Below are 18,055 nucleotides of genomic sequence, written 5' to 3'. Positions count from 1 at the left end.
GTCCAGAACGGGTTCCATCACTGCTGCTGACGCGGGTTGTTTTCTTTCTTGGGTTATTTTTAACATAAAAGTTCGTTTTCCTCCTTTTTTTCATGTTTTCTTTAATGTTTCAGAATTCTTTTCTCTGTTACTCATAAAAACAAACAAACGAAGTGGATCCAGATCCAGATCTGGAGTTTGATTTGAACCTTTAAGGTTCTGGACTCTGGTGCGGGTCTGGATCGGGTTCTCCTGAAATAGAACCCAAACCCCCACGCCTTGTTGGACTTCCGGTTCAGAGTCACCTCATTACTTATGCGTTAAGCAGCTTCTGTCCCCTGATTGGCCGGCTGCAGTCACCTGACTCCTGGTTAACCCTCTTCCAGTCTAACCGCGTCCCGCTTGGCCGCCCGTGCGTGTTGTTTTGACAGTTAGAGACGAGGAGCTGGTCTGGTGGGGGGGTTGGCGGTGGTGGTGGTGGTGGGGGGACTTTGGTCACATGATGGCGCTCCCTGCTGGTTCTAACGGTGGTCCTGGGGCGGGCGGCGGCCCCTCAGGTGGGGCTGGGCCTCGACCTGATGGTGTTCCTGTCGGGCCTCTGAGTCAGAAGCTGCTCCACCAGCTCGTCGTCGTTGAACGGCGTCGCCCCGTATCGATCCTCCCACCAGGCCTGACACTGGAGGGGGGGGCAGAAATGATGCTTTAGGGATGTTAACAGATGGACACGCCCACCCCCACTCACCTCTGTCAGGTCCGTGTTCTCGAACTCGTCCAGCTGGCGCAGGAAGCCCAGGTTGGGGCCGGCACACGGGCGCACCGCCCTCACCGCCGCCAGGGACTCCACCCAGCCGCGCCCGGTCACCGTCATGATGTAAGCCACCACCAGGGTCACGCTGCGGGACACGCCTGCAACGCTGAGAGCACAGGGCCGGTTGTCATGGTAACCTCTGAAGCTGTGCATTACATCCCGTGAAGCGGTGACGTAATTGTCCGTGTCCGTCCGTCCGTCCGTCCACCGAATATCTGCACAACCGTTGCAGATTTAAAGATGAAACAAAAAGCACGTGACTCAGGCAGCAGCAGGCAGGGGACGAAGATGAGATGATGACCTTGACCTTCAGAAAACTAAGTCAAGGTCAAATTTAAACTTTTATACTTTTTTTTAAACATGTCTCAGGAACCAGATAAGATAGACAGACTAAACTAAAGGTGTTACATTCAGGGAGGCAAGGGGATGAAAATTAGATCACAACCTTGACCTTGAAAACCTAGATCAAGGTCAAATGTTCACTTGTATACCTTTTTAGGTACACATCTCTGAAACATGAGATATAATCACAAAACAAAAAGCAACATTTTCAGGAAGCCAGAGGCACAAAAATGTGCAGGACAGGGTAAAATGTTGAATTCAGGGGTGTCGGGGGATGTTGCAGGCTCTGACTGCCTCGTTTCACTTGTTGAGGATGATTTTTAGATCGAAACCAGGGATGTGGTTGGAAGTGAAATCCGTGTTCTTCTCAGACGCTAAATATTATTGATTGTAAATGAAAGCAGACCCACCAGTGGACAAGACAGCCCTCCCCTTTGAGCCGGGCCTCGTGGATGAACGTGATGCCGTCTCTGAAGAACTGGGTCCTGGGGGTGTTAAGCCCCGGTCAGTTATCACACAGTTTGTCGTCATCACGTTTAAACGTAGAAGAAAAGAAACGCTTCTCATCGGTTTGTTGTGTTTTATACTCACAGGTTCTGCTTGGGGTGGTCTGCAGCCGATATACACAGGTACGTCACGCCCTGTAAGGGATGGGGGGGGGCATATAAACCTGTTCAATCATTCGACCCACACACACTTCCTGTTTCTAGGCGTCCCCTGACACCTTGAACCCCTGGCTAAGCTAGTGGTGAGTTCTTGGCGCTGTGCACCTGACAGCTGATGACACCCAGTGGACAGGAAGTACGCTACAACCCCCCCCCCCCAGTCCTCAGGGACGCACTGGCGCCTGGAAGCGTCCTTAAAACTCACCAGCATTCAAGATTTTATGGTAAAATCAAACTCCTGTGACAAATCGCGCAAAATACGATATAAAAACGCTGCAGTCTGCAGAGGCAGAGTCACATCTGACCTCAAAGACTCCAGTTTGCAAATTCTACCTTCCTCTCTCACAAATCAATTCCCAGAAATCAATTAGTCACAGTTTGACTGTCGGGTATGCAAATCTAGCGTCCCATCTGCCACTGTGGCTGACAGGCCTGAGTCAGCATTAGCTAGAAGCGTCGCGTCATCCATACGTGAAGGTGTCGATCATTTCGGGCCCCTTGACCTTCCGGGTCGGTTCCTGTAGAGATACCGTCGTCTTCTTTAGTGTTCAATCAGACGCTAAACGGAGAAAGTGGAGAGAAACGTCGGAGGACTTTTCACGCTTTCAGCAAGAAAAGATGAAAGTTGTGAAAACGAACCCTGAAGGTCAAGATTTTCAGAACCAGATCTGACTGATTCTGAGACGAGAAAGAGGAAATGTCATCAACCAGCAATGAAATTTGAGTCAAACAGGATCAATAATTGATATTAATCCTGGTGAAAGTTAGATTTTGTAGTTTGAGTTTTACAAATTTCTACTTTCAACCCATGTCTTGGCTTTTTCCCCCAAATCAAATCTCAGCATCTAAGTGCAGAAACGTTCTTTTGATCTAGTTCTACTTTCAAGAATTTTTGGATTTCAAGTTGCTGAGCTAACTTGAAGGCTCACGGCTGAAAACGGAACACAGAATTTAAGATTTCACACGATGGAACTGTTTACATGTAAGACCTGCAAAATTCCTGGTCTGAACTGGTTCAAGGACTTTCTGTGTAGACTGAAAATAAGAATGTCTGACTTTCACACCAATGCAAGTCGTCTTTTCACAATGATTCACTTTCAGGGGAGGAATTATCTCATTGTTATTCTTTGAAATGTCAGATTAACACAGATTGAGGATGATAACAATGATGTTCATCAGCTGTTTGTTACCCCCCCGCTTCAAAGCGGTGATGTCAGTGTTTGTGTGTTCGTCTGACCGTCCGTTAGTCCACCAAATATCTCCACAACCGTTGCAGATAGAAAGATGAAACAAAAAGCACATGACTCAGGCAGCAAAGGGGACGAAGATGAGATGATGACCTTGACCTTGACAAAAGTAAGTCAAGGTTAAATTTAAACTTTTGTAGACTCATTAATCGGATAAGATAGGAAGACGAGGTGAGAAGGCCAGTGTGAGTAAGACGATGGATCAAGGCTAGTGCTTTGATCAATGACAGTAGGTCAGAGCACTAGCTTTGATCTTTGACCTATGCAAATAGGTCAGGGTAAAATTTTGATTTCAGGGGTGTCGCGGGATGTTGCAGTCTGTGACTGCATTGGTTCTAGTTAAAAAGTGGGTCTGGGAAGCTTTCACGGATATTTTCTCCAGACTAAAACGAGAATAAATATAAAATGGACTGACTGTGTAGACATTCAGGAACACGTGGTGCGTTCATGGGCTGTATGGAGGGTCACGCCGGGGGGGCCACTCACCTCCAGGACGGGGGCAGCCGTGTCGTGGATGGACAGGATGTGGGTGATGTTGTGCGTCGCCAACAACTCGCTGTCTTGTGCATCTGAAAATCAAGAAATCTGACATTTTTCTTTCATCCAATCACAGTGACAGCCTATATTAAGCATTTCTACCTAACAACAACACCCCCCCTCCTCCTCTGAGCTGTCCCCTTGGCTGGAAAGTGTGGCCCTCGCATTGAACTGAAAGAAATACCGGAAAACCAGTGTTTCTAAAACCGTCCAGCACCTTGGGCCCAAAGCAAGAAACAGTATTTGTTCTAATCAAATTTTGTTCTTTAAAAGGAAGCCGAAGGTTTTCTACCTCGGACAGATGTGTCTTCACATCTTTTTTTTTTTTAATGCTTTGCGAGTTTGCAGGATGCTGACCCCAGACGAACCCCCCCAGAGGATCCACAATAGCACGACAGAATAAAGTTTTATAGATGCGGACGCCGGACTCGACCCAACGACAGTGAAATCAAACGAATCCCTGAGCGCGACGGCCATGAAATTGATATCTTTATAGGGTGTGAAGGTCACTCATTTAATATTGTAGCAGAGATCAGCGACCCCTCCCCGCCCCCCCCAAAAAAAGGAAAACAAATCTGAGTTGTGACCACATGTTGGACGATCACTCCTGCGAAGACGGAGTTTAAAATTAACTAGAAACCACCAGCAATTTGTGAGAGCAGGATAGTAATGTTAGCCAGTGGGACAGCTAACCGTTAGCATACTCATTCCCTCAGTTGTTCCATTTTATTTAAAATTTAATAAGTTGACATCGATTGGTCTTCAGAGCGAACAAAACCCTAGCTAATGCTACAAACCTGCTAAAGCTAGCTATGTCCTACCTTCAAATCCAAGAAAGAGTGAATTTATTTACTACAAGCTATTGTTGGTGTTTTCCCCCTTTAGTCATCTTTGTAAGTACATTTCTGCGTCAAAGATTTCTCTTAAATTATGAAGTTTTCCTTTTGATTTCCGCTCAAGCTCACGGCTTCCACCGAGTCTTTCTCTGCTGCAAAAACAAATCTTTAAAATGCTCCACGTATAACGGATAGAAGACTCAGATTTCCACGCGTTCAACGCAGAAAAACAACCTCGTGATTTCTGTTACTGCTCAATGGAAAGTTGTGGATTCTGGTTGACGTTGGGGACGCCCCCATGGTGCGGGGCATCCCCACCCACGCCTGCCTCCAGCTGCTGCCGGAGACGCACCAACACCCGAACACCCGGGCACGGCGGCGACAAGAGCACCTTAATGGACATAAATAACTCCACGCTAGTCGTACGCCGTGACCTCGCCACTCTATAGAAACTGATCCGAGCGAAGCATCTCACCACACGCCTCTCCGTTTGAGGAACTGAAACGTGCTCAACTTCATCATTCTGCAAATGATTCAATTCTTTACTGAAAGGAGCATAAACAGGACATCGTACCTTTGATGTTTCCCAGATAAAGATCAGGAAGGACCTGAAGAAAGTTTAAAGTTAGTCAAAGGAAGGACCTGAACGCTGCAAATTAAGCCTGTTGAAGTTTGGTACCTTGTTAATTCCGTTACCCATGTCTGCTAAAACTAGCAAAGCGCATCAGCTGTTGACATCTGCAGTTTGTCCCCTGGTAGTCCGGCGGCGTTCAGCTCGGGTCCAGTCCTTTCCCCGGACTGTTGTTGCGTCCCTTCATTTTTAAACCGCCCCAGCAACTTTTTTTGGTATCACAAAGCCTCGGGTGTCCTGAGTGCTACATGATTGACAATGCCCCGCGTTGGGATGATGTAATGCGACCTTAGAGCGGAACGCCCGGCCTTTGGGGTTATATTTAGACCGGGAGTCGAAGGGGAATGTGGCACATACCAGCTGGACAAAGATGGTCGAGGATCCAACCAAGGGTCACGGCTGGAGGTCACTATCTGCTGAGGGGCCGTACCTTACATGGAGTTCATCGTACTTTAGTCTTGAGTTTCGCTTCACTCCAGACAAGCCTCGTCTTTTGTCCTTCACCTCGTGCTGCCCAGCCACACCCACATCATGTCCTCCCAAAACCTTAAGAAGAATTTATCTGTCTTGGTAACTCAAGAGGAAAATTCTGAAAGATTTATGGACGTCTGGGACGATTACGAGTCGCCTGACCCTAAAATATTTGGGGCTTTTACGACCTCCAACCGTCATTGAGATGGAGTGAAACAGAGGATTGACGTAGGATGTCTGGGTGGAGTGAGGGTGCGACAGCCCTGCGTAAACGGGCCAATGAGACACAGGTGCAGGCATTCAAGGTGGAGCAGGATATCATGCAGGAGGAACAAACGGGCGTGGCGCTACAACACCGAAATGAATTCCCTTCCCTGCCACCCGTTACAGATGGCTACTGACAGCCGCAGGCAAGATTAACGCACCCTCCGCTTGACTTTTGTTTTTATTCGGACAGAATATCAGGACACAATAAATTTGCCGTAACCTGTGACAAAAACATGGATGCAAACAATCAGGGAGGAGCAAAACCTGCAAAGTGGCGCTAAAGAAAAAGGCATCCTTCAACGTTTCACTGCAGTCTTTATAATAGTATTATTTGAATCCAAGTCAAAGGGGCGGTCCCATCAGCTCATGTCCTTACTCAAAAGTCGCATTGCTAAAAGTCACACTGATAAAAGTCACACTGATAAAAGTCGCACTGATAAACTGGTTGAAACTCAATTTTGCTATTATCTTGTAATCCACTAGTTTCTGCTGTCACACTACAGAATGCTAGAAGCTTCCACCACCTTGATGCATTTTGATCTTAATTTGGAGATATCTTTTATAAACTTGATTCTGTCTTATAATAACACACACACACACACACACACACACACACACACACACACACACGTACTAATAATGCATGACGATTCTGAATGGACATTAACTGAATTCGATTCTCTATTTCCAGTAAACACAGCTACATCCTCAACGCGTTGCTCTGAGGCGATTGAGGTATTTTTAGCCGGGCTTTGTCGTGTTGTGTTCCTGTGTGTGTGTGCGCGCGCGTGTGTGTGTGTTTGTGTGTGTGTGTGTGTGTGTGTGACACACACACTGTCAGTCAGATGACAGTGGAGGCGTTTACAAAAAGCTGGTTGCCTCAGAGGATTAGATCTGAACAGCTAGTGGCAGGTCAAACCCACTGATAAAGACAAGCGCCACACTTCGGGGCCTTTTTCAACGAATAGGTGTGAATGTCTCCATGGGCGGGGGGGGGGGGGGGGCATTGGGTTGTGTTAGACTGGGGCGTTGTGACGTGTTAACTTCTTGATTGCAATGAAATCTTTGCTGTTCTTCATAGTTTCAGGTGAAACAAAAACGACATGAATGGATGAGATTGGTTTAGACCTCAGGACACGCTGCACTCACATTTCCTTTTACATTTAGCGCCATCATCTGGTCAAATAATGCAAGTTTTCAAAACTGGTTTGTGACTCAACCTACAAAAAATGGTTGAATTCCTGCCAGTCTTGTGTTAAGTCCAGGTTAGTTAGAGTTAGCAGGATAGCAAACTAAATTATGAAGTTTGCATTGCAGTCAATAAATATTAGCATGTTAGCATGATCTGTTTGTACTGTTCAGATATTTAGTTAATTATAATGTCTGTGTAGGTTCTCAGTTCTCCGGGTCATGGTTATCCAAACCGTTTAAATCAATCCGCTGGACTTTAAGAAAGTTTCTTGAAAACGTTTCTCCTCTCATCCAACAGGCTTCTTCGGTTCTGGTGGTGGCTGGTCTTGTCCCAGTTCATTAACCCTTTGGGGTGTGGTCAGTGCTATTCACATTTCAACGACAGTCATTGAAACCAGTCTGGCTCCTCAACACTTTAATATGGATGACTTCTCTCACTTCTCTCTCAAACCATGTCTTCCATTTTTAAGATCTGAACATTGGTGTCCTGAAATGAGCGTCCCTCTTCTCTGAGGGGGGGGGGGGGGGGCACACTGCTGAGTCCTGTCCTGGTGAGTTAGCTCTTCTGTGTTGAGCCATGTTCTTGTGTAATGGTTGTTTGGTCTCCCCTATGTAGACATCTTCGCTGCATTTAACTGCATACACCAGGTTGCTGCTCTGACTGTGGTGTGGGGTCTTTTTGGTGGATCAGTCTTTGTTTCAGGCAGTGGTGGGCGGTCAGGGCCAGCAAGGCCTTCTCTGCTGGTCTAACATAACCAGAAATCATGATATTTATGCTAAAAGTTAGTTACATTTTAATGCATTAATGCATTTTCTTTTAATTAAAATATTTAAATATGTGTATAAATATGTAATTATACATTGGGATATAATATGACATAGGCCAACACTAGGTCAGCGTTCTATTTTTAGGTTAGAGGGGTTTATCCAATCCAAATTTATTCAACATTTTATTTTGTGTTTACAGATAAAAAACTGAAAACTAGGACGTGCAAAAGTATTGGCCCCCTGTTCTCTCAGCGAACCCTCAGCTAACTGACTCCAGATGTTCCCTGATGACTTCTGAATGATCCAATGTTGACCTGAACGACTAACAATGACAAACAGAGTGACCTGCGTGTCGTTTGGTCTCAGTTTAAATGCACCTGCTCTGTGAAGGTCTCAGACGTCTGTGAAAGGAACACTGGAGAACCAACAGCATCATGAAAACCACAGAACACACCAGGCAGGTCCGGGACGAAGTTATGGAAAAGTTCAAAGCAGGAATGGAATACAATAAGATCTCACAATATTTAAATGTCTCCCGGAGCACTGTGTGAGCAATAATATCAACATGGAGGGGTCATAAATCTGTCCTTTATGGAAGAGTGGAAGGAGAAAGCCATTTCTGAAAGAAAACCATAAAAAGGCCCGTCTGGAGTTTGAAAGAAGGCCCATGGAGACACAGATGACATGTGGAACAAGGTGCTCTTCTCAGATGAGACCAAATTTAACTTTTAGGGCTGAATGCGAAATGTTACGTTTGGCGTAAGAGTAACACAGTACATCACCCTGGAAACACCATCTCCTCTGTCAAACATGGTGGGGGCAGCATCATGCTCGGGTTGATTTTCTTCAGCAGGGGCTGGGGAGATCGTTAGAGTTGATGTGAAGATGGATGGAGCCAAATACAGGGCGATTCTGGCAGAAATTCTGTTGGAGTCTGCAAAAGACCTGAGGATGGGGCGGAGGTTCACCTTCCAAAAAAAACATAAATTCAAATCTACAATGGAATGGTTTAAAACCGACCATATGAAGGTGTTAGAATGGCCATCAAAAGTCCAGACCTCAATCCAATAGAGCATCTGTGGAAAGATCTGAAAATTGCTGTGCACAAACGATCTCCATCTAACCTTAAGGAACTTGAGCTGTTTGGTACGGAGGAATGGGCAAATATTTGTCTCAAGATGTGCAAAACTTATAGAGACACACCCAAAAAGACTTGCGGCTGTGATCGCTGCAGAAGGAAGTTGTATTAAGTATTAACTCAAAGGGGGCCAATACTTTTGCAAGTCCTACTTTACAGTTTTATATTTGTGAACACAATATAAAATGTTGAATAAATTTGGTTCCACTTCACGATTGTGTCTCACATGTTGTTGATTCTTGAAAAATATTTTCAGGTTTTTATCTTGAAGTTTGAAGCCTGAAATGTAGCAAAATATCAGAAAGTTCTTGGGGGGCCAATACCTTCGCAAGGCACTGTAGGTGGCAGTGGTGGGAGCAGCTTATAGTATTATGGGTTGTGTTTATTCACGTTTGACTAAGGAGAACATCACTGAAGGCCTAGGTGTGAAATGCACGGCCCGCCACTGGTTTCAGGGTGTTGAAATACACAGGAATCCAGTGTTTGTTAAAGTCCAATGGATTGATTTAAACAGCTTTGGATAACCATCTGGATAACTGAGAAACCACACAGACATCCAACACATAGAAGTCAGAAAATGTCAGCGCCGTTCTCCATCATCTGTAGGAGGAGGTGAAAGCACACCAGAAAGCCTCTAGTTCTTAACATAGTTCAGATTCTTGGTTCATTGATAACTGGATTTCCTGTTGGTATGATCTGATGCCGGGCGACACGGTGGCGCAGTGGGTAACACTGTTACCTCACAGCCAGAAGGTTCTGGGTTCAATTCCTTTCTGTCTGGAGTTTCTACGTTCTCCCTGTGTCTGTGTGGGTTCTCTCCGGGTTCTCCAGCTTCCTATGTGAACTGATTACTCCAAATGTTCCGTCGGTTCTCCACCATGGCTGCATTGTGTTGACATACTTGAAAACATTCAGCGGTAGAACTTGAAGGACTTAGATGGTCGCATTTTTGGGCTTGGCTCCAGCAGACGGTTGATACGCCAGGCAGATAAGTGGCGGTAGAGGACAAGATTGTGACTGTGTCGTCTACAAGACAATGGATTGGTGGTCAGATGTTCTCACCTTTCTTATTTTGTCTGTAGCAGGATGTTCATGATGCGCCCCTTAGGGAATGATTTTTATGGTTCACATGCTCTGCTTCAATTTGATTGTGGTTTAATTGACCTAAAACTGACCTTTTGGTGTGAAATACTTTTGATCTGTTTGTAATCGTTTTTGTGTAAGCTCCTCCCCTTTCCCCTGTCTTATCTGATTACCAGCTAATCTATAGAAACAGGTTATGTGACAGGTGTAAAGAGCTGCAGAGGACGCCTCGTCGTCTTTGCAGACTGACAAATGTTGTGGTTTCTACTCAGGGGACGTTTCTCTAGTTGCAGAGCTGAAGTTCAGAGAGTCAGCCAGATGTACTGGTAACTATGGTTACGTTTCCTTAAACATTGAATTTACAACTGTTTTCTTTTTTTATTAATGTGTGTTCAAGTCAGTGATCTACTTTTCTTCCATCTTGACCTTTGCTGCCATTGTCTACTGTCTGTTTCCTGCAGTTCTTCAATGACCTCAGGCAGGAAGCGTGTTAATGGCGTGGATCTCTACTATGAGCAGACGGGTAGAGGGAAACATGCTCTGCTGTTGCTTCCTGGTGCTCTGGGTAAATACAGCAACACCCGTCTGATTGGTTAATAAGAATTCTCACCCCTCATCGGTGCATTCACTTTCTCTTGGCTTGTGAAACCCACTTTGGTCTACCTCAGGAAGCACTCGAACTGATTTTGGACCTCAGTTGAAGTCTCTGAATAAAGAACGCTTCACTGTAGTTGGCTGGGATCCCCGTGGTTACGGACAATCCCGGCCTCCAGACAGAGACTTCCCCCCTGACTTATTCGAGAGGGATGCAAAGGATGCAGTGGATCTGATGAAGGTTGGATTTGTCCGTTAATCATTTAATGGGATTTATTTAACATTCTAATGACCTGAATTTGCTTTGATCTGTTTTTAAATTGTGAGAATGGAAATCTTTCTGCCTTTGGTCTTTATTGACTGCACTTCAGACACTTGGAGACACGTAGAAGTTGTGTTTTTGCTGACAGGTGCTCGGATTCCACAAGTTCTCTCTGCTGGGGTGGAGCGATGGAGGAGCAACGGCGATGATAGCAGCCGCAAAGAATCCAGAACTGATCAGGCAGATGGTTGTCTTTGGAAGCCTTGCCTTTGTTGATGAGCTCTGCCTCCAGATTTACGCCTGTACTCCTGCTCGAGTTTATCACTATAGTCTGAGACTAGTGTGGTCCTAGGTTCCTAAGTATCCACTGTTTGTCCTTTTTAGCAGTCACTGACGTCTCCAAGTGGAATGCGAAGATGAGGCAGCCTATGGAGGAGGTGTATGGAGCAGAGGTCTTTGCTAGAATATGGGGGGCCAGGCTGGAGGCGGTGTCACATTTCTCAAAACGACCAGGGGGTATGAATTCATGCTGTTACAAAGTCACTGTTCGGTTGGGAATTTAAGAAGAGAAAGAAGAAGAAAGTCCATTTTATGATCCCCAATGCGGAGATATCTTCACACTCAGCTATACATGCTTATATGTGTTAGACAATGCATACAATGTTGTGTACAGGCACCTGAAACAAACACACTAGGGGCCTGTGGGCATACGATTAGTACAACAACAAACAGTACAGGGGGAGGCAGAGTGACGTGCAGCAACTTTGGGGTGTGCCCCATTTGAACAGCTTGTAAGGGGGACAGCACCTTGCTCAAGAGCACCTCGGTAGTGGCCAGGAGGTGAGCTGACACCGCCCACTGTCAGCTCACACTCTGAAGATAGCTGGGCTGAAGTGGGAATCAAACGCTGATCTCTGATCATAGGGCGCTCCACCATTGAGCCACTGCCGCCCCACATTGGTAATGTTGACAAGGAATTCTAAGGGTGGAGGGAAGCCTTTTGGAGTAATGATGCCAGGTTAATGTACAGGTTTACCTCCTATCCAGTGCATTTCCCTTTGGGGGGGCACTAGCCATTTGCTGTCTCTCCAGCAGCTCCAGCAGATGTTCTGATTGGGGGTATCCAAAACAAGAAACTGACTTTTATCCCTTACTAAAACCAACATTCTGGTTTTGGTAATGGACAAAACCAGGAGGTTGCTCTGCTCTGCCAACTCCTAGATGTTGCCTTGTCATCTCATCCCGGACATGTCAGCACCCTTGAGAACATCCATCCTCTGGTCGTTGGGTGCATTGAAGCGGTGTCACTGCACCCTGTTGCCAGCTCAGGGTACTGGAGCTGCTTGAACTCATGAAGGCCACCCTTCCTCCCAAGAGATCATCGCCTCTGAAAGCAATTGGGTGGCAGCAGCTCACTCCACAGGGTCCTGCGCTGGGAACCGGATGGTGGCCGGCTCAAGACCCACATGGACCAAACACTTGGGGGAGTGGACTGGCAGGGGGAGGGGTCAGTTCACATCCTGACCTCTGCCGAGGTACCCTTGAGAAAGGCATCGTCCCCCAACAAATTGCTCCTTGGGGCGCAACGCAATGTACCTGCCTGCCTAATATCACCCTCTCCCTATTTGCATGCTTTCAGTCCCCCTTGAGTGTGTGTGTGTGTGTGTGTGTGTGTGTGTGTGCGCGCGCGCGCGCGCGCGCGCAGGGGCCTGCACTGTACATATATGTATATGTGGGCATGGAAAGTGAACATCAGGCTTTCCCAGAATATACAGTATGCTAAGATTAGAGAGTTTTTACTCTGATGTTGCAGTAAATAACATCTATGGCCATTCTTTGGCTCAGGCAGTATCTGCATGGAGCTTCTGCCTCTGATCAGCTGCCCTACCCTCATCATCCATGGAGAGAAAGACCCAATGGTGCCCAGCATCCACCCACAGTACCTCCTCAAACACATCAAGGGATCACGGTGAGACCAACAACACTCCAACAGAACCCAGATTGATGTATGCTGACGGATTTTTGTCCAACATCCAGGCTGCACCTGATGCCAGAGGGTAAACACAATCTCCACCTGAGGTTTGTTGATGACTTCAACAAGCTGGTGGAAGACTTTCTGCTGGACTGACACGTGAATAAACTCATCGAAACAACACATAGAACAATGTGTGGAACAATAACCCATTTAATTTAATCTAATCAATAATGTTCATTTACCTTTAATCATACAGTTACACGACTTGTTACTGCTGCTGACCTGAGTCATTACAACGCTAACAATGCTAACCAAAGAATGCTAATGACTGAACATTGAAATTACTTACAATTCGACTTAAGAAATCTGTCACTGTTTAAACTTAGTATGATTTGTACGATTCTACTATTTAAAATAGATCAAAAGTCCACAACAAAACTGTTACCTGATACATTGGTTTAAAGCCTGAACTGTAACTCTGAATCACCTTTTAGAAAATGAATAAATATGATTTTTAAAACATAAACCACACATTTTAGATTTGTTTTTCTACTCTTGACTAGACTTAACTGTGTTTCTGTCCCCGTTCGTTGTCACCGCTGTTTGGACAGATGGATCTGGGAGATTACAAACTTGATTTGGCGAGAATCATTGTATTAGTTCATCATCCAGCAACCAAGACCATACGTATGTTAAAGATTGACTTCTCCGTCTTCTTTTCCTTTGGGCTTTTCCCTTCAGGGTCTCCACAGCCAATCAGTGTCCTCCATCTAACCCTGTCTTCTGCATTTTCTTCTCTCACACCAACTACCTTCATGTCCTCTTTCACTACATCCATAAACCTCCTCTTTGGTCTGTTAAAGACTGACTGATTAATGTAAAAGTGTGATAATAGTGGTACAATAATCCCTCATTACTCTCGGTTAATGTGTTCCAGGACCACCCGCGGAAAAAGAAATTCCGTGATATAGCAATGAACTATTTATTATTTACGGTAATTTAAACGTTGTGAGAAATAATAAAACAGCTCAAGTATCCACTACCCGGTGTGTGTTTTCTCTCTCTGTCTGATTTCCCCATTAACACACAAAGGTGCAACTCTTCCCTCTCTGGGGAAGAGCTGCAGGAAATTCTAATAAAGATTGACAACTTAGTTTCCAGAGAGGGTCGGTGATGGTCACATTTTTCTGCAACACCAAAACGAGCATTGATCTCACAAAAAGCTGCCCCCCCCCCCTTTATGGTGTTAAACTATGAGACTACATGGAGACAAAAAAATAATAATAATAAGGAAGCCACTAAGGCTACTGCTTAGAGCCCTTGTGGCCACTAGGGGAACCTAAAGAACACGTGAAATGTCCCACGAGAGTTTGACTCTAGGAGGAAGTGTAATATAGTAATCCCTTGCTTATTCGCGCTTCAAGATGCATGGCTTCACTACATCGCAGATTTTTAGTAAGTAGTCATGTGATACTGTACGTGCATGCTATTGGCTGACAGCATCCTGGTGTGCACTGTCTTCCGAGACTCACGGTTCATCCTACAACTTTTCTTTAAAACAAGTGCGTTAAACAGTTTATAAGAGTGTGGGAAAAGGTAATATAGATAGAAGGTGGTTTAATATTAATATTGGGGAGGGTTCATGAATATTTAAATTACCATAAATAATAAAGTAAATATTTGGTTGCTGTATCGCGGAATTTCGTTTTTCGCTGGTGGTCCTGGAACGAGGGATCACTGTACCGTCTCAAGACAAAGAAATCTTTTTCTCATGCCAATTAGTGTTATTTTGATAGTTGCATTTCTTCTCTACATAATAATAAATTTATTATAGATTAGATTTACAGTGAATGTTCTGTACATCATCTGATCTCACGTCACCTGTCCTTGTCACTGCACACAGGAAGCACAAGTAGAAACTTACTCAGGCTTTATTCCTGGTGACTGATAATCTGTTTAATCTCATGAAGTCAAACCACTTCGATAAAAGCAGCAAAAAAATTACATTAAATAATCGTTATTAACAACATTACAATATAACAGAATGATGAGAAAAAACACTTTGTAGATGATCAATATGTATTAAGTTTCAGTCCAGCACCAGAGACAGGAGGATATATCACACCACCACCAATATCTATCTGAGATCATTCAGAGTCAGTCATTCAAATGGATCTGATTTATTAACAGAGTTCAAAAAGTTAAATTTGGATTAAGATGATTTTTTACGTGTTAACTCTCAAGTCTTGGCACAAATTTCCAGCGTTCATCATGTTGCATCAGTCAGATTCCAGTCAAACCACATCGTCATGGTGATGATTGACTGCCAATGAAGTATTCAAACATTTTCTATGACGGAGTTTGAAACACAACTTCTGGTTCTGCAGGTTTTGAGGTGGTGACCTTGGCAGAGTGATACATGTTCTGAATGCTGTCTGGTTGTAAATACGTGATTAGAAACACACAAACGTTCCCTGACTGATTATTGTTAAAGTGTGATAATAGTGGATATATATGAGGACCTGCTGGTGAGGTTCCTACTGGTTTTAGAAGTGATGAAAGAGTCCCAGTAGCAGAGGGATCAAACCCAGACTGATGGAGAGAGCATCCCTGATAGCTGGAGCCGTATTAAACAGACTGGGGTCGCTGGTTGGAGGTCCCGTGTTTGGAGTCGGGTCACAAAAACTAGAGTCACAACAGGTTGTATCATCGCCTAACAATAAGAGCATGTTGGTAGGAGTCTCGTTAACATCGCTTGGACACAAGTTGTCAGACGTGCAGCCAAAGACTTGACTGGATGGTGATTGTCCGGCCACTGGAAATGAAAAATCAATGTTAATGAACAAAATACTGTTGATCTCAAGCAAAAATGATTCATAATTATAATTTTAGGAACATGTAAACATAAAACAAACATGAATGAATAGATAATGCAGTGTAACTATGTTGGGTATTTTTTTATGTTCATACATTTGCCACCAGGTTGAAGGATGCTGGTAAAGACAGTCTGAAAGAATCACAATGTGAACACAAAAGGAATGGGTGTCACGACCCTGAGTGCAGGTTTCCCTCCTGAATCCACCCCCACTCAATCCACTCATTCCTGCCACCTGTGTTGCTGCAGCCACCTGGATCCCATCTCCAATCAGGTTCAGCTCTTAAGCTCTGCTCAGACCTTAGTTCAGGTTCAGACTGTAGAGACTCTTCCTACTCTTCTGGTTTCTTGGATTTCCTTGCTCTTGTTTTCTGGTTTTGCCTGTTATGTCATTCCCTGCCTGATCTCCTGACTACCTGTTGTAGGATTTTGCCTATTTAAATTGTGAATGTGGACCTCTCCGTTGGTCTACCAGTTGTGGATCCAAAACACACTTGTGATATGAGAGCATGAGAATCTTCATCTATAACTTGTTATTGTCTTATAAAGTCTCACCAGATACTTGAAAACAGCTGTCCTGTATTCCCCTGCACTGGACTGCACTGATGCATTGAGCATCAGAACAACATATTAGGTTGTTTATTGCTGGAATCATAGGAACTGAAACAGAACAGGAAGTAATTTAGCTGAGGAGCAAAGAACACTGATGAGAATTAACTATTTCTACTCAACCATACTCACCAGGAAAAGTTCTGGAGTTACAGTTGGTCGTGTTGCAGCATTCAAGATTTATTTTTGATACGGCGGGTCCATTGCTGAATGAAAAGTTCTGAGAGCCTGTGGTTGAGCAAAGGATGGACAATGCACATCCCCTCTCATTTGACACTGTTGTGTCATTACCTACAAAGGCTATAAAACCAAAATAGAGTTAGATGCTGCTGGTGGAAAGAAGACAAACATGCAGAATTCACAGAAAAGTTGTGATAAAGTAATACTGACTGTAAAAGGTGCTGGAGAAACACATTGTATCTGTAGCGCAAGTTATTGGTTCTGTGGTGGAACAATCACTACTATTGCAGGATAGACACTGAAGAGCTCCATCTGCAGCAAAGAGAACATGACCGACAATCAGCTGATGGATTCAGATAACTGATAATTAACTGATCAATACTGGTGAATGAATCAGGCTTCAAAGGTGTGTTGCAGTTACCTGAGCCGGAGAGAGTCCAGGCGAGAGCCAGAGAAAGGATCAGCTTCATCATGATGAAGAGGAAACTACTGGAGATAGAGATACTTGATCTGTCCTGTTCTTTAATGTCTGGGTGTTGAGAACAGACAGATTCATACCTGAACGCTGGAGGCGTTCCTCGTTGGATCAATCAGAAACTGAAGTCATTATAACCACAACATTCCATTTTACATCTGAACATTTCCTTTTACTTGACTTGATCAAACTCAAACAATATAATGCCAAGGTATGGTGAAGCAACATGACTCCAAAGACGGGGTGATTTTCGATTTTTTTCAAAATAGTTTTTGTGTATTTTTTATTCCCATGAATTTTTTTTGTTGCTATCAAACTCTACCAAAACATGGAGCTCAACATTCTTGAATGGTCCATATGTTTGAATGTATTTTAAGGTAATGATAAAGTGTCTTGATGTGTTTTTGCATAAAGAACCAAGAGTTACATATTTCTAGTTTGTAATTTAGCATTTATTTTTAAGCCATTTTTCTGTTTGGCGATTGATCAAGTGGGAGAGTCATGGACAAAACCCACAACATTCTAAAGTGGCCCAACCCGACTAAAAAGAAAGAACAGAATGCAGGACGGCATTCCAGAGGAGACAATAGTTTAGTTCGCCACTAGTGGTAGAATCTCTCTATGCCTCTTCTTTTTGATGACACATTTGGCAGTAACATTTAAAACGATCAGAGTCAACAAAGACAAAACAATTTGTGAACGCATCATATCCGAGTGAACTCCAGCTGAAATTCAGTGAGAAAAGATATTATTGGATGACCCCCAGTGCCAGGCTTGTTCCTTGCCCTGATTATGGTGGGACTGAATGATGAAGACCCGCGGCTTTAGCCCTTTGGCATTGGGATCCAATTTTTTAGAGCTAATGTGAGCATGGTCCAGGAGCAGTGCTGACTGGAATACCCTCGCCCCAAGAACATTAGTGAAAAAAATTGGACATATATACAGAACACCCTCGCACATTCGCGGATCAATGCTCACGACTCCACATGATCGCGGATTTTAGGTAGGCAGTCACGTGATGAGGTGGAGTCGCAATCATGGATGTGCGAATATGCGAGGGCGTACTGTATACTAATGAGGGTCATTAGCATGAGACGCATCACCTGGGTTAATCTGCTGAGA

At 44.4% G+C, this 18,055-nt stretch overlaps 2 protein-coding genes and 1 long non-coding RNA gene across 6 annotated transcripts; 1 reads left to right on the top strand and 2 right to left on the bottom strand.

Moving 5' to 3' along the window:
• Positions 1-126: 126 nt before the first annotated feature.
• LOC137598930 (dual specificity protein phosphatase 22-B-like) lies at positions 127-5,270 on the bottom strand. Of its 2 annotated transcripts, none has more exons than XM_068319516.1 (7): positions 5,094-5,270; positions 4,989-5,022; positions 3,528-3,610; positions 1,721-1,770; positions 1,540-1,614; positions 722-885; positions 127-655 (listed from the first exon to the last, which is right to left on the bottom strand). In XM_068319516.1, the coding sequence occupies exons 1-7, from the start codon at positions 5,112-5,114 to the stop codon at positions 501-503; spliced, it is 582 nt and encodes a 193-aa protein (XP_068175617.1). In that variant the 5' UTR covers positions 5,115-5,270; the 3' UTR covers positions 127-500. The 2 variants fall into 2 exon arrangements, with proteins under 2 accessions (XP_068175617.1, XP_068175618.1); XM_068319517.1 differs by having other exon boundaries at positions 138-655; positions 722-893; positions 5,094-5,262.
• Positions 1,009-13,320, top strand: LOC137598928 (valacyclovir hydrolase-like). Of its 3 annotated transcripts, XM_068319513.1 has the most exons (13): positions 1,009-1,633; positions 1,723-1,758; positions 1,840-2,018; positions 7,273-7,331; positions 7,445-7,525; positions 7,942-8,438; positions 10,236-10,289; positions 10,425-10,528; positions 10,632-10,798; positions 10,968-11,121; positions 11,204-11,335; positions 12,665-12,788; positions 12,857-13,320. In XM_068319513.1, the coding sequence occupies exons 6-13, from the start codon at positions 8,410-8,412 to the stop codon at positions 12,945-12,947; spliced, it is 855 nt and encodes a 284-aa protein (XP_068175614.1). In that variant the 5' UTR covers positions 1,009-1,633; positions 1,723-1,758; positions 1,840-2,018; positions 7,273-7,331; positions 7,445-7,525; positions 7,942-8,409; the 3' UTR covers positions 12,948-13,320. The 3 variants fall into 3 exon arrangements, with proteins under 3 accessions (XP_068175614.1, XP_068175615.1, XP_068175616.1); XM_068319514.1 differs by lacking the exon at positions 7,942-8,438; XM_068319515.1 differs by lacking the exons at positions 7,273-7,331; positions 7,445-7,525; positions 7,942-8,438.
• A 149-nt stretch (positions 13,321-13,469) lies between these two features.
• Positions 13,470-17,034, bottom strand: LOC137598931 (uncharacterized). Its single transcript, XR_011036733.1, has 5 exons — positions 16,880-17,034; positions 16,669-16,770; positions 16,411-16,578; positions 16,225-16,329; positions 13,470-15,609 (listed from the first exon to the last, which is right to left on the bottom strand). It is a non-coding gene; the product is annotated as an uncharacterized lncRNA (long non-coding RNA).
• Positions 17,035-18,055: the final 1,021 nt, after the last annotated feature.

Source organism: Antennarius striatus, chromosome 7 (assembly GCF_040054535.1).
Source record: "Antennarius striatus isolate MH-2024 chromosome 7, ASM4005453v1, whole genome shotgun sequence".
NCBI lineage: Eukaryota > Metazoa > Chordata > Actinopteri > Lophiiformes > Antennariidae > Antennarius > Antennarius striatus.
Note: the sequence above shows the minus strand (reverse complement) of the source record. Positions and strands in the feature narration are given on the sequence as shown.

Coding starts and splice junctions, on each gene's coding strand:
- LOC137598928 (XM_068319513.1), top strand. CDS start 8,410: ATGGAGACACAGATGACATGTGGAACAAG. Junction 10,799..10,967: donor ATGCAGTGGATCTGATGAAG/GTTGGATTTGTC, acceptor TTTTGCTGACAG/GTGCTCGGATTCCACAAGTT. Junction 12,789..12,856: donor AAACACATCAAGGGATCACG/GTGAGACCAACA, acceptor TCCAACATCCAG/GCTGCACCTGATGCCAGAGG.
- LOC137598930 (XM_068319516.1), bottom strand. CDS start 5,114: ATGGGTAACGGAATTAACAAG. Junction 3,611..4,988: donor TTATCTGGGAAACATCAAAG/GTACGATGTCCT, acceptor CTTGATTTTCAG/ATGCACAAGACAGCGAGTTG. Junction 886..1,539: donor GAGGGCTGTCTTGTCCACTG/GTGGGTCTGCTT, acceptor TCAGCGTTGCAG/GCGTGTCCCGCAGCGTGACC.